The sequence below is a fragment of the Meriones unguiculatus genome, chromosome 20 (assembly GCF_030254825.1).
Source record: "Meriones unguiculatus strain TT.TT164.6M chromosome 20, Bangor_MerUng_6.1, whole genome shotgun sequence".
NCBI classification, from domain to species: domain Eukaryota; kingdom Metazoa; phylum Chordata; class Mammalia; order Rodentia; family Muridae; genus Meriones; species Meriones unguiculatus.
Genome location: NC_083367.1, coordinates 19,682,015 through 19,703,526, shown reverse-complemented (window position 1 = coordinate 19,703,526; position 21,512 = coordinate 19,682,015). Strand labels below are relative to the sequence as shown.

General features: G+C 39.7%; 1 protein-coding gene across 1 annotated transcript in view; it reads left to right on the top strand.

The window, feature by feature from the left end:
* Arfgef3 (ARFGEF family member 3) overlaps positions 1-21,512 on the top strand; it is a 169,006-nt gene that overhangs the window by 45,177 nt on the left and 102,317 nt on the right. Inside the window, exons 3-4 of the mRNA XM_021658764.2 lie at positions 7,664-7,745; positions 10,347-10,478. Of these exons, the coding sequence (XP_021514439.2) occupies positions 7,664-7,745; positions 10,347-10,478 (214 nt within the window). The remainder of the gene's footprint in view (positions 1-7,663; positions 7,746-10,346; positions 10,479-21,512) is intronic.

Below are 21,512 nucleotides of genomic sequence, written 5' to 3'. Positions count from 1 at the left end.
CAGAGGCCATGGAAGAAGGCTGCTTGCTTTTTCCTCAGCCTGCTTTCTTATAGTTCCAAGGTCACCCTCCCCAGGGTAACAGTGTCTATTGCGAGCTGGGCCCTCCCACATAAATCAAGAAAATGAACCACAAGTATCCCAAGGGACAATCGGTGAAGGTGTTTTCTCAATTGGAATTTTCCTCTTCCTAAATGAGAGTTGGCTTGTGTCATGTTGACATAAAACTAGGCAGAGGTCCTGGGCTTAAAAAAAAAAAAAGCTAAAGTGCCTAAGAAGATGTTTCAGAATTTAAGAGCATTTGATGCTCTTTTAGAGAACCACCCACATCAGGCAACTCACAGTCACCTATAACTCCAGTTTCATGAGATTCAACACCCTCTTCTGGCCTCCGCAAGCTCAAGCACACACATATACACATAAGAATAAATAAATCTTTGGAGGCAGAAGGGGAAGGGAAAGCACACAAGCACTAGCTTTTCTCCATGATCTCTGCTTCTCACTTGAGCTCCTGCCCTGACTTCTCCTAATGATGAGCGGTAACCTTTAAGTTGAAATAAACCTTCTCTTCCTTATCCTAAGTTTCTTCTGGTTAGAGTGCTTCACTGCAGAAGTAGAATAAATATAGAACATTTAATTAATTTAGCTAGCCAGGCTTTCCTGGATCATCTGTCTCTCTCTTCTAAGTGCTTAGTTTATGGATGGCTGCCATAACAGCCAAGCTTTTGTGTGGCTTCTGAACTCCATCCTCATGCTTCTGTAACAAGTACTTTCTCCACTATATTGTGTATCTTCACAACCCCAAGAAAGTTCTTTAATTTATTTTTAAAAGTATATTTATTTTACATCCTTGATTGTAACTCCTCCCTCATCTCCTCCTGGTCTCACACTCCCTCTCTCTTCCTCCTATCCTTCTCCCATATTCTTTAGGAAATGGGAGCCTTCCTACCAACTGACCCAAACCTATCAAGTCTCATTAGGGCTTCCTGCATCCTCTTTCTCTGTAGCCTGAGAAGACCACTCTGACAGGGGGAAGTGATCAAAGAGTCATCAGCAGAGTTCATGTCACAGATAGCCCCTGGCTCCCCTTACTTGGGCACCCACATGGAGACCGAGGTGCCTATGGGTTACATCTGTATGAGCAAGGGGTTGTAGGTCCTCTCCATGCATGGTTCTTGCTTGGAGTATTAGACTCTGCAGCTCTCCTATCCTAGCCCAGATGTGTTGGCTCTGTTGGTCTCCCTGTGGCACTCCTGGCCCCTCCATGTCGTTCTATACTCCCACACTTCCATAAGACTCCCTGTGCCCTGCCCAAGCTCGGCTGTGAGTCTGAGCATCTGCTTTGATCCCCTGTGGGTGGAATCTTTCAGAGGATATCTATAGTAGATTCCCATCCTGTTCACTCTCTTCAACTGCCTCTGATGTCTATTCCATTTGTTCTTTTGAATGAGAATTAAGCATCCTCCCTAGGGTCCTGCTTCTTAATTAGCTTCTTCAGGTCTTGACCTTTCCAATTTGTATCCCCTTGATCTCATTTAGTTGTCTTATTGCTCTATCTAGGACTTCAAGTACTATATTGAAGAGTTAGAGCGTGGGCAGCCTTGTCCTGTCTCTGATTTCAGTGGAATTGATTTAAGTTTTTCTCTGTTTACTTTGATGTTAGCTATAGGTGTGCTGTATATTGGCTTTAATATGTTTAGGTGTGTGCCTTGTATCCCTGATCTCTGCAAGACTTTTAACATGAATGGGTATTGGGTTTTGTCAAATGCTTTTTTGGCATCTCCGGAGATGATCACTTTCAGTTTGTTTATATGGTGGATTACATTGATGTATTTCGTATATTGAACCACCCCTTCATTCCTGCCATGAAGCCTACTTGGTAATGATGAATGGTATTTTTAATGTGGTCTTGGATTTGGTTTGCGAGTATGTTATTGAGTCTTTTTCATCGATGGTGCTAAGTTAAATTGTACTGAAATTCTCTTTATTTGTTGTGTCTTTGTTTAGGTACCAAGGTGACTGTGGCTTCATAGAATGAGTTTGATAATGTTTCTTCTGTTTCTATTTTGTGGAATAGTTTGAAGAGTATTGGTATTAGCTCCTCCTTGTAAGTTTGGAGAATTCTACAGTGACACTGATTTTGTTGATTTGGTGTCTTGGGGTTTGCAAGATATCTGCCCAGGCGAGTCTGGCTTTTATGGTCTCTGCTTAGAACTCAGGTGTGATTCTGATAGGTTTGCCATTGTATGGTACTTGGCCTTTTTCCCTTGAGCTTTTAATATTTTTCTTTGTTCTGTACATTTACTGTTTTGATTATCATGTGGTGGGAGGATTTTCTATTCTTGTCTAATCTATTTGGTGTTCTGTAGGCCTCTTATATGCTTGTAGGCATCTTTTTATTTAGATTGGAAAAATTTTCTTCTATGATTTTGTTGAAAATATTTTCTGGGCCTTGGAGTTATGTTGGTGGTTGGTCTGATGCATATTACTGCCCCTTAAGGTCTGGTCACACCTATCTTTGTTTTGTAAACTTGCCTAAGACAAATTTGATTGATTGATCAAACAGCCTATACCTGAACAGGGCAGAATGGGGTAGGAGTAGCTAAGGTTCCCAAGGCTTTGGAAGCAGAGAGAATCATGAAAGTAGATGGAAGGAAAGAAAGGAAGGAGGAGGATGCCATGGTGGGTTAGCCAGGATCAAAAAACCACATGAGGTCAGGAGGAAGGACTCCAATAAAGGCATGAAAAGGCCCAGATGAAGAATAAATGCAAGTATTTATAAGATTATGGATGGAAGAGAGGATGGTTAAAGAGGATGCCATTAGATCGTGTTGAGAAATGGGTGGTGAGGTGATTAGGACAGCACAGGTAGGAATATCTGCTGCCCCAAGGTAAATAAGGCCATTATAAAATCTAGCAGGTGTCTGTGTCTTCTTATTTGTGATAGTGGGATGGATAATGCCACCATGGTAATCATAGAGCAAATAATAAACACATTATCTGACCCATCACTCCTTTCTAAACTTACTACAATAAAGACAAGATTCTCCTTTTCCTGCTATTGCTATTAGTCTTGGGTTTTGTCTTTTCATGGTATCCTTGATTTCTTGGATATTTTGTGCCAGAAAAACTTTAGACTTAACATTTTCTTTGAAAGATGTATTGATTTCTTTCATTGTGTTTTCAATACCTGAGATTCTTTCCTCCATCTCTCGTTTCTGCTGTGGATGTCCTCTGTCATTCCTGTTTGTTTGTTTGTTTGTTTTTCCTAAGTTCATCTACAGATTTTGCTCAGTTTGTGATTTCTTTATTGTTTCTATTTCCATCTTCAGATCTTGAACTGATTATTGATTTCCTTCACCTGTTTGTTTGTATTTTCCTGTGTTTCTTTGAGTGATTTATTCATTCCTTTCTAAAGGTTCAATCTGTTTTTATCTTCCTGTATTTCTTTAAAGATTTCATTCATTTCCACCATTATCATCTTCTTAAGCATAGATTTAAGGTCATTTTCCTGTGTTTCAGTTGTGTTAGGGTATCAAGGGCTGCTTGCTGTGGAATACCTAGGTTCTTGAGATCCATATTGCTCTGGCTTTTGTTGATTGTGTTTTAGCGCTGGCCTTCAGGCATCTGGTTGTCTCTGGCATGGGCTAGTAGTTCCTGATATTCATTGGATTTCTGAGGGGTGGAACAAGAGCCTTGGGCAGGCAGCTGGATTCCTACAGTACCCCCCCTTAGATTAGAGGGCTTACATTGGTGGGAATGGTCTCAGGCTGGTAGGCTGTTCTCAGGGAATTGCCCAAAGCTCTGCTCAGATATATGATCCTGGGACCAACTGGACTCTTCAAGAGCCCAGGGACCCTCTTCTCACCAGATAAAGTCCTGGAGTCATCCACCCCACTACTGGCTTTCTATTTCCAAGGATAATGAGCTCTAACTACCCAGACACTGTTCTCAGACACTGTGCTCACTGTGCATAGGCATTTTGGAAAACCTGTGAAGTCAGAGATCTGGCTGGTCTCCTAAAGGAGAGAGTTTGAGTTTTGGAATGGCAGCTGAGGCTGTTTCGATGGACCCCAAGGTTGGAGCCCCGTGGTTGGAGCTGAGTGCCCTGGTGTCTGGAAGGTATTCACAGGATGGTGAGAATGGGCCAGTGGCTAGAGGCTGAGACCTTGTGCTGGTGGGAACCCTAGGAATTTTTCAGGTCACCTCAGGGTGACCTGAGGTTGGACCTGCTCATTCCCCTTGCCATGTACTCTCCTCTCTCCGGGGAAAACAGATGCTGGCGTTTTGGTGTCCACTGCATGGCCTGGCCTGTGGATTGCCCTGCAGTCATTGCTGACCTGCCTTTTAGATACCATGTGCCACCATCTTAATGCCCAAGTAATGTTTTTAATTGTCCTGTTTTCATTGTACATGATACTAGATTTCACATGGACATTTTCATTTGTGTTTAAGTTTGGCATACAACTCCCCTCTGCTCTCCCCTTTTGTCTTGGATTTTTTCAGGACAAGATAGATTTTTTTTAACTATGATCTAAAATTGTTATTAAATAGCTATTATAGCTTTGCTCTGCACTTTTAATACCAAAGGATGTTAATAGGAATTTGGCTTAGGCTGTCAGACTTAGATTTAAATTGTCTCCAATACATTTGAATTGAGTGGACTTTTGCAGGCTGTAATACTTCCCTTAACCCAGGTTTCTCCCCTAAACACATGAATTGAGGATAGGTAGTTTTCTTTCAAAGTTACAAAAAAAAATATGGAAACAGTGCATGCTGAAAACAATTCTCTTCTTCTAGTTCCTTCTGAATATGGATAAACAATATCACCTTCTCTGTCCTGTTGCTTGGTAGCTCATGCCCAGAACTCTATATGTTAGCTGGCCCATTGAAGGCACAAAATGTTTATGTAATGGATGGACAGGAGACCTTGGTTTAGTGCCCAGTGAAGTCTTTGTTGACAGCGATAGTTGTCCAAAGCACTTATTATTGAAGAGAGATTTCTGACACTGTCTTTGGTTTTGGCAATGCCTTTTCAAGGCAGTTCACCCCATGTCCTGTAAAACCTGGATACACATGAAGGCTAAATCTGCTCTGGCCATATTTAAGGCATGATCTGTGTCAGGACAGGCAGACTAGTGTGTTGGTCAAATCTGGCCCCTTGCCTAGTTTTATAAATACAGTTTTATTGGAATATGGCAATGCTTATTGATTTACTTATTGTCTGTGGCTGCTTTTTTATCTGGCAGAATTGAGCAGTTCTAACAGAGACCACATAAAATGCACAGCTCATGTTACCTATCTACCTCCTTATTGAAATATTCTGCCATTCCCTGCTCTATAATCCATGCATACCTTACTTCAATTCTGGTTATTATTGTGTTATATTTTAGATAAGAGTCTCACTTACTTCAGAATCTGACCTGGCAGATCTCACTATGTAGACCAGGCTGGCCTCAAACTCTTAACAATATTCTTTCCTCAATCTTCCAAGTTCTGGGATTGCAGGTGTAAACCATTGTGCCCAGGTCAGTATTGGCTTTAAGATATGCCTTTTTTTATTGGATGGGAGGCTACGGCCTAACAAAATTACAATTTTGTTCAGTTCTGCATGAGTCCCATATCTTTCACACTAACTGATAACTTTCAACTCAGCACAAACTTAGTTGAAACCATGTCACCCTACCAGGCCTGCCTTCCTGTCAACATGAAGAACAGACTAATAAAGTGCTTCAGAGTCATAATACAGCCTGGCACTCTTGAAATTTGTCAGCAATATGGCCCAAGTCAGTCACAAGGTAGAATAAGGACAATAGGAGTTACTTATGCAGATGGTGGATGGTAGTAAATTTTTAGTTGTGTATGAGCACAGCATTGCTTCCCACAGGGCATTTGCAAAAGAATTCCTGCTGTTTATGGATGTGGCACTCATACTTGCCTTGATCTGTAATACATAACTCATGTTCAATGTCAGCCTGCAACTTCCTCATAGATTTTTCCTGCATCAGGCTATTCAGCACTGAGGCATTAGGATTTCCTGGGTTGCTTCTTGGTGTTGTGCCTTCACTGACTCCAAATTGAAGATGAAAGTTCTTTCATAGTAAATTAATTTTGATGGAGATTTGATTGCTTCAGGGTCTGCAGGTAAAATCCAGGGCTGCTTCTGCTGTTAACTCTTCCTCCCCCTGTTTTCACCCTTCGAATTATTTTTACAAGCTTATGAACTAGTTATAAATGAACAAAAGAAACAAAATTGGAAACCTCATCTCTTCCTTCTATATTCAACTGCTCAACAGTGCTTTTGCCTTGTCACTAAGAAAGGCAGATAATTCTGATAACAATGACAAAGTTACATTCACCCATCTGGAAGTAATATCATCTATCTGCCAAAAGATGTTCATACTGTAAGCTGGCAGCACTGTTCCCCAGTCGTCATATAAAAGTAGACATTGAGTCTAAGGGGAGAAGTGAAAAGACTTGATTAATCACCAAGTCTTCTTCCTGCTGGCCTGTTGTCTGCTGCTATCAGAGAGTTTCAGAGACTGGGTCTGTGGGTCACTGATGGTGAAGGATTCCACAGCCGGCTATAAACCTGTGGAGTGGAGAGGAAGGAATCAAGACTATACTTAACTTTCTGCTTCATTGTTCTCTATAGCAATGATCCTTATTCCTCCACAAATGAACAAATGAAACCTTAGAGTCTAACTCTGTGGCTCACTCTCTCATCATTTTGGCTTCTGCTGAAAATATTAACAGATTTTTAAAAATGAGTCTGCTTTGGTTTATTGGTGGTAAACAGGAAAAATAAAGTGATATTTGTTCTGTTGTACCACTGGAACCCATGGAGGAATGAAAGCTTGATTATAATTATAAATGATGGATTATTTAAAAATTTTAACCTTTTGTTTAATTATTTAAAGTGAATGATTCTAATGCAAAATGTTTTTGTCTTTGTGGCTCTTTTGGCTAATTTCTACCATAGTATAATTCTGTATTTGTTTGTTGTTTTTTTGTTTTGTTTTTGAGCTTTAAGCTGTTTAAAACAACATCTGTGTTGTTTCTTTGTGTCTCTCATAGACTAAAGCTCTTGATATGTGGCTATATTTCTGCCATTTTTTAGGTAGGAAAAAGGTTCTGAGTGGGGCATGGAAATTTGTGTAGGTGCTGCTCCCTAGAGCTGTTCATACCTGGTGTACTGGGTACAAGCAACCCATTAATCTGGGGAAGGGTTCCTAGACCCCCTCTATGGTAATTAGCATACCATATAACCGTTAGAGGAAGTAATTTTATTTGTTCATCCTGCAGCCACATTAAGAATGCAAGCTCCTGATGTGTGGTCATTTATGTATAACTTTGTTGCTCTTTAAGCCATGTGGAATTTCATGATGGTTTCTAGTTTTTTGTGTGATGGTGGTAGGATTTGGAATGGTGAGGTTTGGGGGAGTGGGGATGGGCTTTGGGGTCTTAGGGGTGGTTACTGTGGTGGTGGTGATGAGGTTCGGGGTGATGGGGTTTGGGATGGTGGTGGGGTTTCGGGTGGGGGGGTTGGGGTGGAGGTTGGAGTTATAGTGATGGGGTTCGAGTGGTGGTGGTTGTGGGCTATGCATAAGGCATGACTGCCAGGTTTGCTGAACTCGCATGTTGTACTTGTTCCTATGTCTGCCAGGGAGAAATGCCTGCTGCCTCTCCAGTTGGCTTTGGAATCAAAGAACGTGAAGCTGGCCCAACATGCTTTGGCAGGGATGCAGGTATGACTTTGGATCTAGTCATGTGACAGAACTTGACAGACCACTTTGGCATTGAAAGAACAAATCATTAGCATTTTAAATACTGGCTGTGTATACATTTGATTGAATAGCCACAGAAGGGAAAAGATCTTCTAGCCTCTAGAATTTCTCTGGCTACAGCATTACTTGGTTGAGCCAGTGTAGTCAGAGATTGATTCATAGGGGCCCTGCTGAGCCCACATGAAGATGAACATTTTTTGAAGAGCTCCATTTTGAAAGTTAGGGTTCCCAATAAAAAGAGCCTTCAAGAAGTCCATATCAATTCAAATCTCATCTGTATTTCACATCTCAGGTTTGGTGTAATTAGGATTGATCGTAAACTAAAATGATTTTATATGTTTTTTTTATCAATTTCTCATTAAACTTTTATACAGTTATATATTATGCATTGGGCAGACTCCCCCATGTCCTTTGAACTCCTGTTTCTCTCCTCCCTGCTCCCATTAGGCCTCTTTGTTTCCCTAGACCTTACTCTTCTATTTTTATGCCATGTATCCATACAAGATTATTAATTTTTTGTATCTACATGACACCTGTTAACCACAAATAAGAGAAAACATTCTTGTTTTTCTAAGGCTGAGTGAATATGATGATCTCTATTTAACAATTTTCCTGCATGTGACATGGCATTTTGATGGCATATAGTCACCATGCATGATAATAATGTTTTATCAAAATATTTCATGCAAATTTATCATGTGATTTGACAATATTCACCCTACTCTCTCTGTTTGTCCTTGAGCCCCTGTGTTTCCCTGTCTTTAGTCCCTCTGTTTCATTCTTTCTTCTAGACTTCTTCCTTCCTCTAACATATATATGATTTTATGTATTTCTGGAAAATACAAGCTCTAGAAATAAAACAAAAACAACATATTTGTCTTTCTGAATCTAACTCGTTTTGCTTTCTTATTTTAGAATTAGGTTGGTGAGTGAATTAATATATTTTGTTTCTAGAACAAAACTTGAAAGAAAAAGATCCTTTGCTCTAATCCTAAAATACCGCTTGAGAGTTTGTGTTTTACACCACAGAATGCCTTTAATCCCAACTGTGTAAAGGTGATGGCTTTAGAGACATATTGTTTCCATAAGGCATTTGGTCTCTAAGACACACAGAGAAGTTTAACAGTGACATTTGTCCTCTTGTATTTGTGTTTAGCATGGGAAATTTTCATGTTTTTAGGCTTAGATAGACCCTGCTGCCTTCTGACGCCTTATGAAAGAGTCAGAAATCAGCACCCGTTAGCCTCAGTGAATTGGAAGTAGATACAATGTATTTTAATATTCAAAGGCTTTTTATTTCTGCAGTTGGACTGTCTGAAAAAAAATAAATAAGGGACTGTTTTGACACGCTGCATTTTTACTTTTTCTCTAATATCATATAGATTGTAGTTTTCTTTTCCCATTTTCTTTTCCTTTTCCAATGCTGAAACATTCAAAGTTGCTGTTCCATGTTTTCAAGGGCTTGCTTAATTGTATTCATGCTAGTGATTAATGGCCTAGTCTTATTTCTTTGAGTCTGTCCCTTGCTTCCTATGGCCTGGTAACTTTAGGCAAAAATGCAGAGCTTCCAAGACTTTTTCACTGTAAAACAGCTTCTATATAAACTTCAGCTCTGGACTGCCCTGAAGGATACTATAGGGTTTTAAACAGATTCCTGCTGCAGCTAAGTTACAATGGAAAAGAACAAATTGGGCCAAGAAAAAATATAAAGCCCAGTACTGAGTCTCAGTGGGGAGAAAATATACACATTGCACTAATTCAGAATTGGAGAGAACAACCTAATTACAACCTTGTGAGGGAGAATTGTAGGGTTTATGTGAGAGAGCTTAGCGGAATGTACCCTGACTGCCTCCTAAGTTCTGACTTGAAAATGTTACTCTAGTGTTAGGCCGTGCCAAAAGCCCTTTCCTCATTTTCACAGCACGTTCTTCATGTGTTTTGGATGATTCATCTATGTGACTCTAGAGAAACATGAAATAGTGGAGTTGTAGGCTCATAAGCATAGAAGGAATTTTGGACAAATAAGCATTGTCCTGAGTAGCAAAATCCTAATCCACAAGCTCCCCTGATGTCCTCATGCAAGTGAATGCCTTCACTTTCTAGTGGGTTACATATTAAGGGTTTTGAATTCAGAAATAATCTCTGAATAAATGATGGTTCACATTAGGTAATTAAAATAGACATACCTGAAAAATTAACTCATGTACTCAAAACCTTTTTCTATCATGTGTCAAAACTTAGAAAGGGTGTGCCTGTGACTATTCTATTGGCTTGGATTTCTTTTGAATATTTATCCTTTATTTACACTTCCTGAATAACCTAGATGGCCAACACATAGCATTTTACTTGATGAAATATAGAGTGAATTACCTAGTATTAGAAAGATACTTTTTCCAAAACTCATTTTCTAAAGTTTTATGTACTTGTCCTTTTAATGGTTTGTACTATGAGTTCTTGCCTGATGACCTCCAGCTAACTTATCCTGAGTAAGAAAAATGAGCATCATATCTAATCAGATACAACAGGAAAAGGCTGCAATCACTGCCTTGTGCCTCTTTACAGAAGCTCCTGTCAGAAGAGAGGTTTGTATCCGTGGAGACTGACTCTGATGAGAAGCAGCTGCTCAATCAGATTCTGAATGCTGTGAAAGTGACGCCTTCACTCAATGAAGACCTGCAGGTGGAAGTGATGAAGGTTGGTTTGACATGAAACACTTGTGCACCATTGGGAAAGGAGCACACTGTGATCCCAGCACTTACAATCTTAGCCCTGCCTTTCTATTCTGACTGCACCATTGTGGTACAGTCTTTTTATTTGGAATATATGTTGATTATCCATGTTGTGGTCTTACAAAATCACCTTGATTGTTTAGGAGTGACAAGGTACAATTTTAATAAGTAAGGCTTTTGTCCTGATCTGATATATCAAGTGTGTGTGTGGTTTCAGCTTGGCATCAACCTGATCATTCTGAGTATTATACCTGCCTCTATATACTATACAAAGTCCTTAGAGCAAAGCCCTAAGCATGTTTACCATAGAGATTTAACATGATCATCTTGGAATGAGGAAGGCCACCCTTAAAAAAGCATCTTAGAATTATGGTTTATTTTATTCTTCAGATTATATCAGCCAGATATGAAGAAATAGCTCAATAGGAAAAGTGCTTGCTGGGCATTGGGACCCAAGTTTGGATCCCTAATATCCACATGAAAGACAGGCAAGGTAGCATTCAACTAAAACTCAGAGACCAATGGGAGAGCAGAGACAGGTGAATCCCATGAGCTTCCTGGACAATCAGTTCTAGCCAAAATGATGACTTTCTGGTTTAGTGAGAGAACCTGTTCCAAGAATGAGGTGGAAAGAAATAGAGGTCAACTTCTGACCCCGTATTCATATGTGTAGGAGAGTACACTCAAGCCCTGGCTCCCCCAATGCACAGATGTGCATAATGCACACGCACACGCATACACCCATGCATTCACCCACGCAATACACATTATGTCATTCATATCTCCTTCTTGTCTGTTATTACCTCACTTTAGGGATGGTTCCTTTTCTTTCCAATCCTTACTTTGAGAAATTACCCAAATCAAGATTTTCTCATTCCGATTGGCATGTGTCACAATCTGTAACTAAATGTTGGGTAGGAAAAGGTAGACTTTGCCCAAGAACAACACTATGGCCACAGAAGCACAACAAGAACTAACAAAATAGGTTTTAATACAGTCTGCTCTTTGCCTACCTGAAGAAACATTTGTAGAGTAACATTTGAGAATAGTTGGTTCAAGCAGTGGTTGACTCTTTTCTTAAACATGCACGTAAAGATTTGTCTTAGACCAAACATTTCAGCTTTTGGATTTCAGTTTCTTCACTAGAAGAGGGTGACTTCAGGACTGCCCAAGCCTGACCTAACTGTATTGGCTGGTAGTTTAAATACTGATCAAAAACTTTGACTCTGAGGTACACCTGCATAGCTTGACCCTCAGTCTTCCATTCATAGCAGAACATCCTGGGACAGTGCTCTGCACTGTTCTTTGTCTTGGCTTTCTCTTCTTTGATTTTGTTTGTGTGTGTATGTCTGTCTGTTAGCTACGGAGTCTCTCTGTGTAGCCTTGACTGTTCTGGAACTTGTTGTATAGAGCAAGCTGGCCTCAGAGTCAGGGACTTGCTCTTCTCTAATACCGGTACAGATCCAATAAAATTATTCTAAATACGAAGCAAGGCAATGCTTACAGAAACGTGACACACTATCTGCCACAACTCAAGTTCTTTGAAAAGTTCTGTGTTCCTAATGCTGCTACTGCTTCCTGCTGGTTCTGAATGCACAGCTCTGTGGTGGGTCTAGGAATAGGTTCTTTTCTCTAGTGTCTTAGAAACAGACAATGAGAACCTGCTGTTTAATGTCTGTATTTTTTTTTTAATCTCTTTGCTTCTGCAACATGCAGTTTTGCCTTATCTTTTGATATATTTTGGCAGCTATGTGCTGGTTTTGCTAATACCACTACTGCTTCAAAATACCTTTACTTACCTATTCTCCCAAAATTATACTGAAAATAAAATAAAATTAGTTGGGTTCTAGGAGGAAAGACTGGACTTTTATTATTTCAGAAGAATATATTTGTTTTTCTATGTAACCCATTCTCACAGTACAACATATTTCTATGAATTTTTTATAGGCACAGAGTTGGGTTGTTTGAGGCAGGATACTATTGTAGCCTTGGCTGATGTGGAACTAACTATGTAGCCCAGGCTTGCCTCAAAGTCAATGACTTTTTTCCTGCTTTACCCTCCCAATGATAGGATTGTAAGTGTGTACCACCATGCCTGGTCCAGAATTTTTTTTTTAACTTTTATTAGTTACACTTTATTTACTTTGTATCCCCCCATAAACTCCTCACTCCTCCCCTCCTAATCCCGCCTTCTATCCATTTTTTTTCACACATGGCCCTCCCCAAGTCCACTGATAGGGGAGGTCCCCCTCTCTTACCTTCTGATATTAGTCTATCAAATCTCATCAGGAGTGGCTGCATTATAATCTTCTGTGGCCTGGTAAGGCTGTGCCCCCCCTCAGGGGGAGGTGATCAAAGAGCAGGCCAATCAGATTATGTCAGAGGCAGTCCCTCTTCCCAATACTATGGAACCCACTTGGACACTGAACTACCATGGGCTACATCTGTGCAGGGGTTCTAAGTTATCTTCATGCCTGGTACCTGGTTGGAGCATGAGTCTCTGGGAAGACCCCTGTGTTCAAATTTTCTGGTTCTGTTGCTCTCCTTGTGGAGTTCTTGTCCTCTCCAGATCTTACTATTTCCCACTTCTTTCATAAGCTTCCATGCACTCTGCCCAACAGTTGGCCATAAGCCTCAGTGTCTGCTTTGATGTCTGCAGGACAGAGCCTTTCAGAGGCCCTCTGTGGCAGGTTCCCATGTTGTTTCCTGTTTTCTTCTTCTGATGTCCATCTTCTTTGCCTTCCGGATGGGGATTGAACATTTTAGTCAGGGTCCTCCCTCTTGATTAGTTTCTTTAGATGTACAGATTTTAGTAGGTTTATCCTATTTTATGTCTATATAAGTGAATATATACCATGTATGTCTTTCTGTTTCTGGGATAGCTCACTCAGGATGATTCTTTCCAGGTCCCACCATTTAACTGCAAATTTCATGATTTCCTTATTTTTCATTGCTTAGTAATATTCCATATTACCAAAAGCAATCTACAGATTCAATGCAATTCCCATCAAATTACCAAGACAATTCTTTACAGACCTTGAAAGAAAAACCCTCAACTTCATATGGAATAACAAGAAGCCCAGAATTGCTAAAAACAATCCTCTACAATAAAAGATCTTCTGGAGATATCTCCATCCCTGATCTTAAGCTGTACTATAAAGCAACAGTTTTAAAAACTGCATGGTACTGGTATAGAAACAGAATGGTGGATCAATGGAATGGAACAGAAGACCCAGAAATAAACCCACACACTTATGGATACCTGATCTTTGACCAAGATGCCAAAACCATACAATGGAAAAAAGATAGTATCTTCAACTAATGGTGCTGGTCCAACTGCATGTCCACATGCAGAAAAAAATGCAAATAGATCCATATTTATCACCCTGCACAAAACTAAAGTCTAAGTGGATCAAAGACCTCAACATAAAACCAGATACTCTAAATCTGTTAGAAGAAAAAGTGGGAAACAGCCTAGAACTCATTGGCACAGGAGACCACTTCCTGAATAGAACACCAAGAGCACAGGCTCTAAGAGCAACAATCAATAAATGGGACCTCATGAAACGGAAAAGCTTTTGTAAAGCAAAGGACACCGTCGTCAAAACAAAACAAATGCCTACAGATTGGGAAAGAATCTTCACTAACCCTTTATCTGACAGAGGACTAATATCCAGTATATACAAAGAACTAAAGAAGCTGAATAGTGACAAACCAAGTAATCCACTTCCCAGAACCCCTGCACAGATGTAGCCCAGGGCAGTTCAGAGTCCAAGTGCATAGTAATGTGCAGAGGGACTGCCTCTGACATAATCTGGTTGGCCTGCTCTTTGATCACCTCCCCCTGGGGGGGAGCAGCCTTACCAGGCCATAGTAGAGGACAATGCAGCCACTTTTGATGTGAACTGATAGACTAAGATCAGAAAGGAAAGGAGAACCTCCCCTATCAGTGGACTTGGGGAATGGCATGCAAGGAGAGGGAGGAGGGAGGGTGGGATTGGGAGGGGAGGAGGGAGGGGCTTATGGGGGGATGCAGAATGAATAAAGTGTAATTGATGAAAAATTAAAAAAAGTTAAATAAAAAATAAAAAAAATGGGCAACAGAGCTAAACAGAGAATTCTCGACAGAGGAATATCGAATGGCAGAGAAACACTTAAAGAAATACTCAAACTCATTAGCCATCAGGGAAATGCAAATAAAAATGACCCTGAGATTTCACCTTACCCGCATCGGAATAGCCAAGATGAAAAACTCAAGTGACAACACATGTTGGAGAGGTTGTGGAGAAAGGGGAACCCTCCTCCACTGCTGGTGGGAATGTAAACAGGTACAACCACTTTGGAAGTCTACCTGGCACTTTCTCAGACAATTAGAAATAGTGCTTCCTCAAGACCCAGCTATACCACTGCTAGGTATATACCCAAAATTTGCTCAAGTACACAACAAGGATATTTTCTCAACCATGTTTATAGCAGCTTTATTTGTAATAGCCAGAACCTGGAAACAACCCAGATGTCCATCAACAGAGGAATGGATACAGAAATTGTGGTATTTTTACACAATGGAATACTACTCAGCAATCAAAAAGGAGGAAATCATGAAATTTGCAGGCAAATGGTGGGATCTAGAAAAGATCATTCTGAGTGAAATATCCCAGAAGGAGAAAGACAAACATGGTATATACTCGCTTATATAGACCTATAAGATACCATAAACATAATGAAATCTATACACCTAAAAAAGATACTCAAGAGAGTGGATATGGGGTAAAATGATCAATCCTCATTTAGAAAGACAAATGGAATGTGCATTGAACGTATGACAGGAGTCTACCGCAGAAGGCAGCTGAAAGACTCTACCTAGTAGTGTTTCAAAGCAGATACTAAGACTCATCACCAAACCTTCGGCAGAGTACAGGGAATCATATGAAAGAAGGGGAGTTAGTATGATGGGGAAAGGATAGGAGCTCCAAAAGGACCAAATATATCTGGGCACAGGGGTCTTTTCTGAGACTGACATTCAACCAAGGACCATGTATGGATATAACCGAGAACCTCTGCTCAGATGTAGCCCGTGGTAGCTCAGTAACCAATTGGTTTCCCATAGTAAGGGGAACAAAGACTTTTCTGACAGGAACTCAATGGCAGGCTCTTTGACCTCCCCTCCCCCAAGGGAGGAGCAGTCCTGTTAGGCCACAGAGGAGGATTTTGCAGCCAGTCCTGAAGATACCTGATTAAACAGGGTCAGATGAATGGGGAGGAGATCCTCCCCTATCAGTGGACTTGGAAAGGGGCAGGGCGAAGATGAGGGAGTGAGGGTGGTATTGGGAGGAAATGAGGGAGCAGGATACAGCTGGGACACAGAGTTAACAAAATGTAACTAATAACAAAAAAATAAAATTAATAAAAGAAATGGGGAACAGAGCTAAACAGAATTCTCAATAGGGAAATATCTAATGGCAAAGAAACAAAGAAATGCTCAACCTCATTGGCCATCAGGGAAATGCAAATCAAAACAACCCTGAGATTTCCCCTTATATCCATCAGAATTGCCAAGATAAAACAATTAAGTGACAACACATGCTGTAGAGGTTGTGGAGAAAGGGGAACCCTCCTCCACTGCTGGTGGGAATGTAAACTTCTACAGCCACTCTGGAAATCAATCTGGCACATTTTCAGACAACTAGGAAAAATGCTTCCTCAAGATCCAGTCATACCACTCCTAGGCATATATCCAAAAGTTGCTCAAGTAAACAAGAAGGATATTTGCCCAACCATGTTTGTAGCAGCTTTATTTTTAATAGCCAGAAGTTGGAAACAACCCATATGCCCCTCAGCTGAAGAATGGATACAGAAATTGTGGTTCATCTACACAGTGGAATATTACTCAGAAAATCTTTTATAATGAGACATATTAACATTTTCAATTGTTGGTCTAGACTTAGTATTCAGGAGAGATACTTTCTAATTTTCTCTGTTCACAGTGCATTTCTATAAAATACCCTAGTGATAGGTTCCCCTCGTAGTTTTGACCTTATTAATAAAACAATTTAAAAGTGGCCTCAGAAAGAATCCCTGGTATAGTTTCATTAGAGTTTGAGATGAAAACAACAAAGCACGTGAGATGTGAATCTCAGCAGCTGTTGGGAGAGAAAGGTGTAGTGGAAAAGGCAAATGCCTTTAAAAGGCCATGCCTTTTAGAGTTAGGGCCCAAGAAACCCTGCATATTTCAGTGATGGAAGTTGACCAGTAGCTGTGTGGCCATAGAGTAGGAAGCTTCAGAGTATGAATAAGCCAAGAGTCACAGGCTTAGGCTTTGGCCAGTATTGAGAGAGAGAGACAGAGACAGAGAGAGAGGGGGCTATGCTTTATGGAGTTAGAACTGGAAACTGTGCAGCCTCAGTAGTGCAAGGTGGCTCTGTGAGTAGCTGCACTTGTGGAGGGGCTTCTGGTGAATATAAGTACAATATCTCATTAAGGGAATAATTATTACTCCTATCTCTTCTGCACAGCCTCGATTGAATCAGATTTTCTTTAGACAGTCTTCTGGCCAGTGTGATTGAGAGGCTGAATCAGATTAATTCTTAATGATAAATAGTAGCATTTTTATCTTTGGGGAAAATCTGAATGCCATATCTGTATCCAGGGCCAGAGGTAGAACTGAGATTCCATTTATTTTTGTTCAAGAACAAATAGCCTTCCTTTAATGGGCCATTAGAAATCCTTGATTTCCCACTATTCTATATGACATTTTAAATGTTTAGGAGGGACACTTTTTATATTTACTTTCCTCACTTAAATTGGGGATTCAATGGATCGTCAACCTGCTAACATTCTCTGATACTTATTTTTTTTAAAGTGTCTTATCATGTATTTATTTTTTTTCATGTATTTATTTTTGTTAGTATTTATAACTATGAAAAATTGAACCAGGTCACACTTCTAAGAATGTGTAACCAGAATATTTAATTCCTCGAGAGAAAAAAACAATAGTTTTTTTGTTTGTTTGTTTTGGTTTTTTTTTTAAAGAGAAATTAGCTGATAATGAAAGCCTTGATTGCAGGGATAGCTGCTCATCTCATTCAGAAAGGACAGCTCAATAGTAAGAGAAACAAGGACTGTCTCTGACATTAACTCAGTACCTGGCTCTTTGATCACCACCTCACCCCTTGGGGAGGCAGCCTTACCAGGCCACAGAGGAGGACATTGCAGCCAGTCATGATGAGACCTGATAGGCTAGGGTCAGATGGAAGGGGAGGAGGACCTCCCCTATCAGTGGACTGGGCAAGGGGCATGTGAGGGAAAAAGGGAGGGAGGGAGTGATTGGGAAGGGACAAGGGAGGGGGTACAGCTGGGATACAAAGTGAATTAATTGTAATAAATAAAAACATTTAAAAAAGTAAGAATGAAGATTCTCGACTTCGTTTTTAAGGTTTTCTTTCTCGCTCTCTTTCTCAATCTCTCTTTCTCTTTCTTTCTTTCTTTTCTTTCTGTACTGTGTTCTGCCCGCATGTATACCTACATGCCTTAGAAGGCACCATTTCTAACTATAGATGGTTGAGAGCCACCATGTTGTGCTGTGAATTGAACTCAGAACCTCTAGAAGAACAGCCAGTGCTCTTAAACTCCGAGCCATCTCTTCGATCTGAGTCTAGACTTTCAATCAAGTATACATGGTTCTAACAAATTAAATAGGAATGTTAAATCACAGTGTGGGAGCTCTCCTGCACAGTTTTACTATGAAACAGGAGGGAGAGAGAATGCAATTTTAATTTCCTGAAATAGCAATGGGATCCAGATAAAACTTTTATAGATTGAACAAATAAAGTGTCAGGAGTATAGAGAATCAGAAAGAATTTTTCTCTAAAGATAGATTACCTATGAAATGGATTCATAGGTGGCTGGAATCTATGTAACATTTATGCTAAATGCATGTCTGCCTCAGTAACATTTTCCCCTAGTATGCACTATTTCTGTAAATGCCACACAGATTTTACAGAAGCCATGGATATAACTATTGCTGTCTCTGACCAGAGTAATTAGGACACCCCTTCTTTGTAATAGATAGCCTGTAGTGAGGTGACTAATTGATACAGCTGGCTTAATCTTTACAGAAGGAATTATGACTGGCCTTCTGTCTCCATAAGCCAGAGAAAGACATGAACATACTATGTACGGAGTGTGGGCTTTGGTGATAAGAAAGGATAGGATTCCTGACCCTTAGAAGCCAGTTGATGAAAGTTCTATTGTTGGATGTATTGCTTTATGTACATTTTTAGATAATAAAGATGAATGCTGGGGGTAATTATAATTTTCAAGAGAGAAATGACTGAGGCTGATTATACATAATTTACTATGTGACAGACACTTGGCCAATTACTTTACATTCATACCAAGGTCAAACAGCTAGTAAAAATAAGAGTCAGCATTTAAACTATAATTCAGCCTGAGGGGAAATCTGTTCTTTTAAACAGTGCATTCCCCGGTCTGCTAAGTATTCCATGACAGATCTACAGGTGGTAGATATTACTGTTCCTATTGTGTAGATGGTTGAGCAGAAACTTTAAGGCACAAACTACAAAGTGGAATGCTAGGAATGGCCGAGAGTCATGTGTTCTCAGTATCCCTTCCAAGCCCAGAGTAATAATCTCGCCCTCACTCAATCTGCAAAATTCAACTTGGATTTTGTCATGTTTTTAATCAAGCTCTAACGTTACCACAGTAAAGAATTATGTGAAACCTTTGATAATAGCATTATAAAAATGTCATACAGGTTTTATAGACATTGGGTATTTCCAATGGCCTAGAAGCATTGAAGAAAAATCAACTAATGCCCTTGGGTGTGTGTGTTTGACAAATATGATGAAACGGGAAGAGAATAGCATCTTCCTTTAAGTGTTTTTTTCTGACCCATCCAGAACATACAAAGCTAAGGAAAGTCCTGGACATGGAACTTATACTCAGTTTGGCTGGCAGGTCTAAGCCTGGGGCTGTGCTCTTGGTACTCTATTGTTAGAAAGCAGTTAAAGTATGTTTCTAATGTGCATCAACACTACAGTCAGCCCTTGGGATGAAACGAAGGCAAAAGACTACACGGAAGGAACATTTTTATTTTTCATTTTCCTTTTTGCAGAGCTGAAGAAGAAACCCAAAACATTGTGCACGTAGGTATATACACAGTCTACCTCTGATATACACCCTAGCCCAAAAGGATGATCTTTAAGTTTTCTCTCAATAATAATTTTTCATGTGTATGTGTGTGAACAAGTGATTGTGTACATTTCTCAGGAAAGCATCTGTCTTGCTTTTTTGAGACAGGGCCTTTCACTGAGACCTGGGGCTTATGGATTCAGCCATTCTGGCTAGACAGCAAGCCCCAGGTACCTAATACCACATCCTTATGCTCCCTCACACATCAAGGACTTTGCCTACAGAGCAGATCTCAATAATTCTTTACTGGAAAATCCTTCACTGAGAAATTTATCCAAACAGTTATACATTCATCCAGTGGCTTGACTTTATTTTTATTATTATTATGATCATTATTATTGATTTTGGATTTTTTTTTTTCCTGAAACTCACTCTGTAGTTCAAGCTGTCCTCAATCCACCTGCTAGGATTAAAGATATGCACCACCACTGCTGGGCTATGGCTTGAAATTAACACTGGGAAACTGGTCTTCTACTGTGCATTATGGAAATAATGATCATTAGTAATGCTTGAGGATGAAATGACTGAGTTGTTTGCTCTGTTATATCAAAGCAAGCCCTTTTTAAGACAAGCCATGAAGATACTTTGGAAGATTTATAATAGTCTTTAGGATTGAGGAAAAATCTAAAGCTTGGTGAAAACTGTGTACTCCAAAATGTACTCTTGTAGGAGGTTGTGTATAATTCTGTGTATAATGCTGGGTGTTGGGATCAGTCTAACAAACTTAGAGCATACTGTGTGTGTAATAAATGTAGCAGTTGTTAATTGTGTATGGCTCTTTCAAGTAGTTTGTTTTTAGATAGCTTTCCTTCCTCCTGCTAATGTTGAATGAGATCATCTTTTTCTACCTGGCACACACAATGATGTAATACTTAGTTACATTTTCCTTTCTCTTTCACCCTTTGAAATAATTGTCTTAGGCAGGTGATTATAAAGAAGAGAAAATCATGCAAAAGTGTATAACTGTAATTTTTTCTTTAAATCGTTTATTCATTCTTTGTGAGAGGTTCCCATATTATCTACTAATTTATTTTTTATAAATTTCACCATGTCTAGGTGCTGTGTCATTTGAACATCTTTCATAACTACTCAAACTACTTAAAACTTTCCCAGTATGATCTGAAGTTAAGCAATCACAGATGTAAGCTTTCAATGTTTACTGTTACTGTTCTAGAGTCCTGAGTTCCTACAAGAGTGAAAAGACCCTTCATTGAGCCTAATCACTTTTTCAATAAATATTTTAATTTTTTTGTGCTTGAGTGTGCCAGGCACTATGCTGGACACAGATGATCCTGTGGTGTGAAGAAAATGAAACCAAGGCCATGTAAAAACAGTCTTTGGAGGTTAAAGATTAAGGCAGAAGTCAATAAGAAATAAATGAACACATAAGCCATGATAAATAGAATGACAAAACAGTCCAGGGATTGGAAGAACATTTATAATGGGCCTGAAAGAGAACAAGTATAAAACATGTGAAAGGAGGTACTTCTGAAGAAGTGGTTTTTAGAGTGAATGTGATCTAAAAAGCATGAGCCCAAACAAGATAAGCAGGGTTTCTATACCTGAAAGGAGGCAAAAAAGACTGAAGTACTAAGGTTCACTTTAGCTAAAATGAGAGGATTTTACTTTTTCCCCCATAAATGTAGGCCAGTATTGGATGAACAGTATCTGTTAGAAGCCCTCATTTCTTGGCATTGTTTCTTTGTTTTCTACTACATAATCTCCCAGCTCTGGCCAATAAATCCAGTGCAGTAGTGAAGAAGACAGAGGAAGGAGAAGAAAGAAGAAA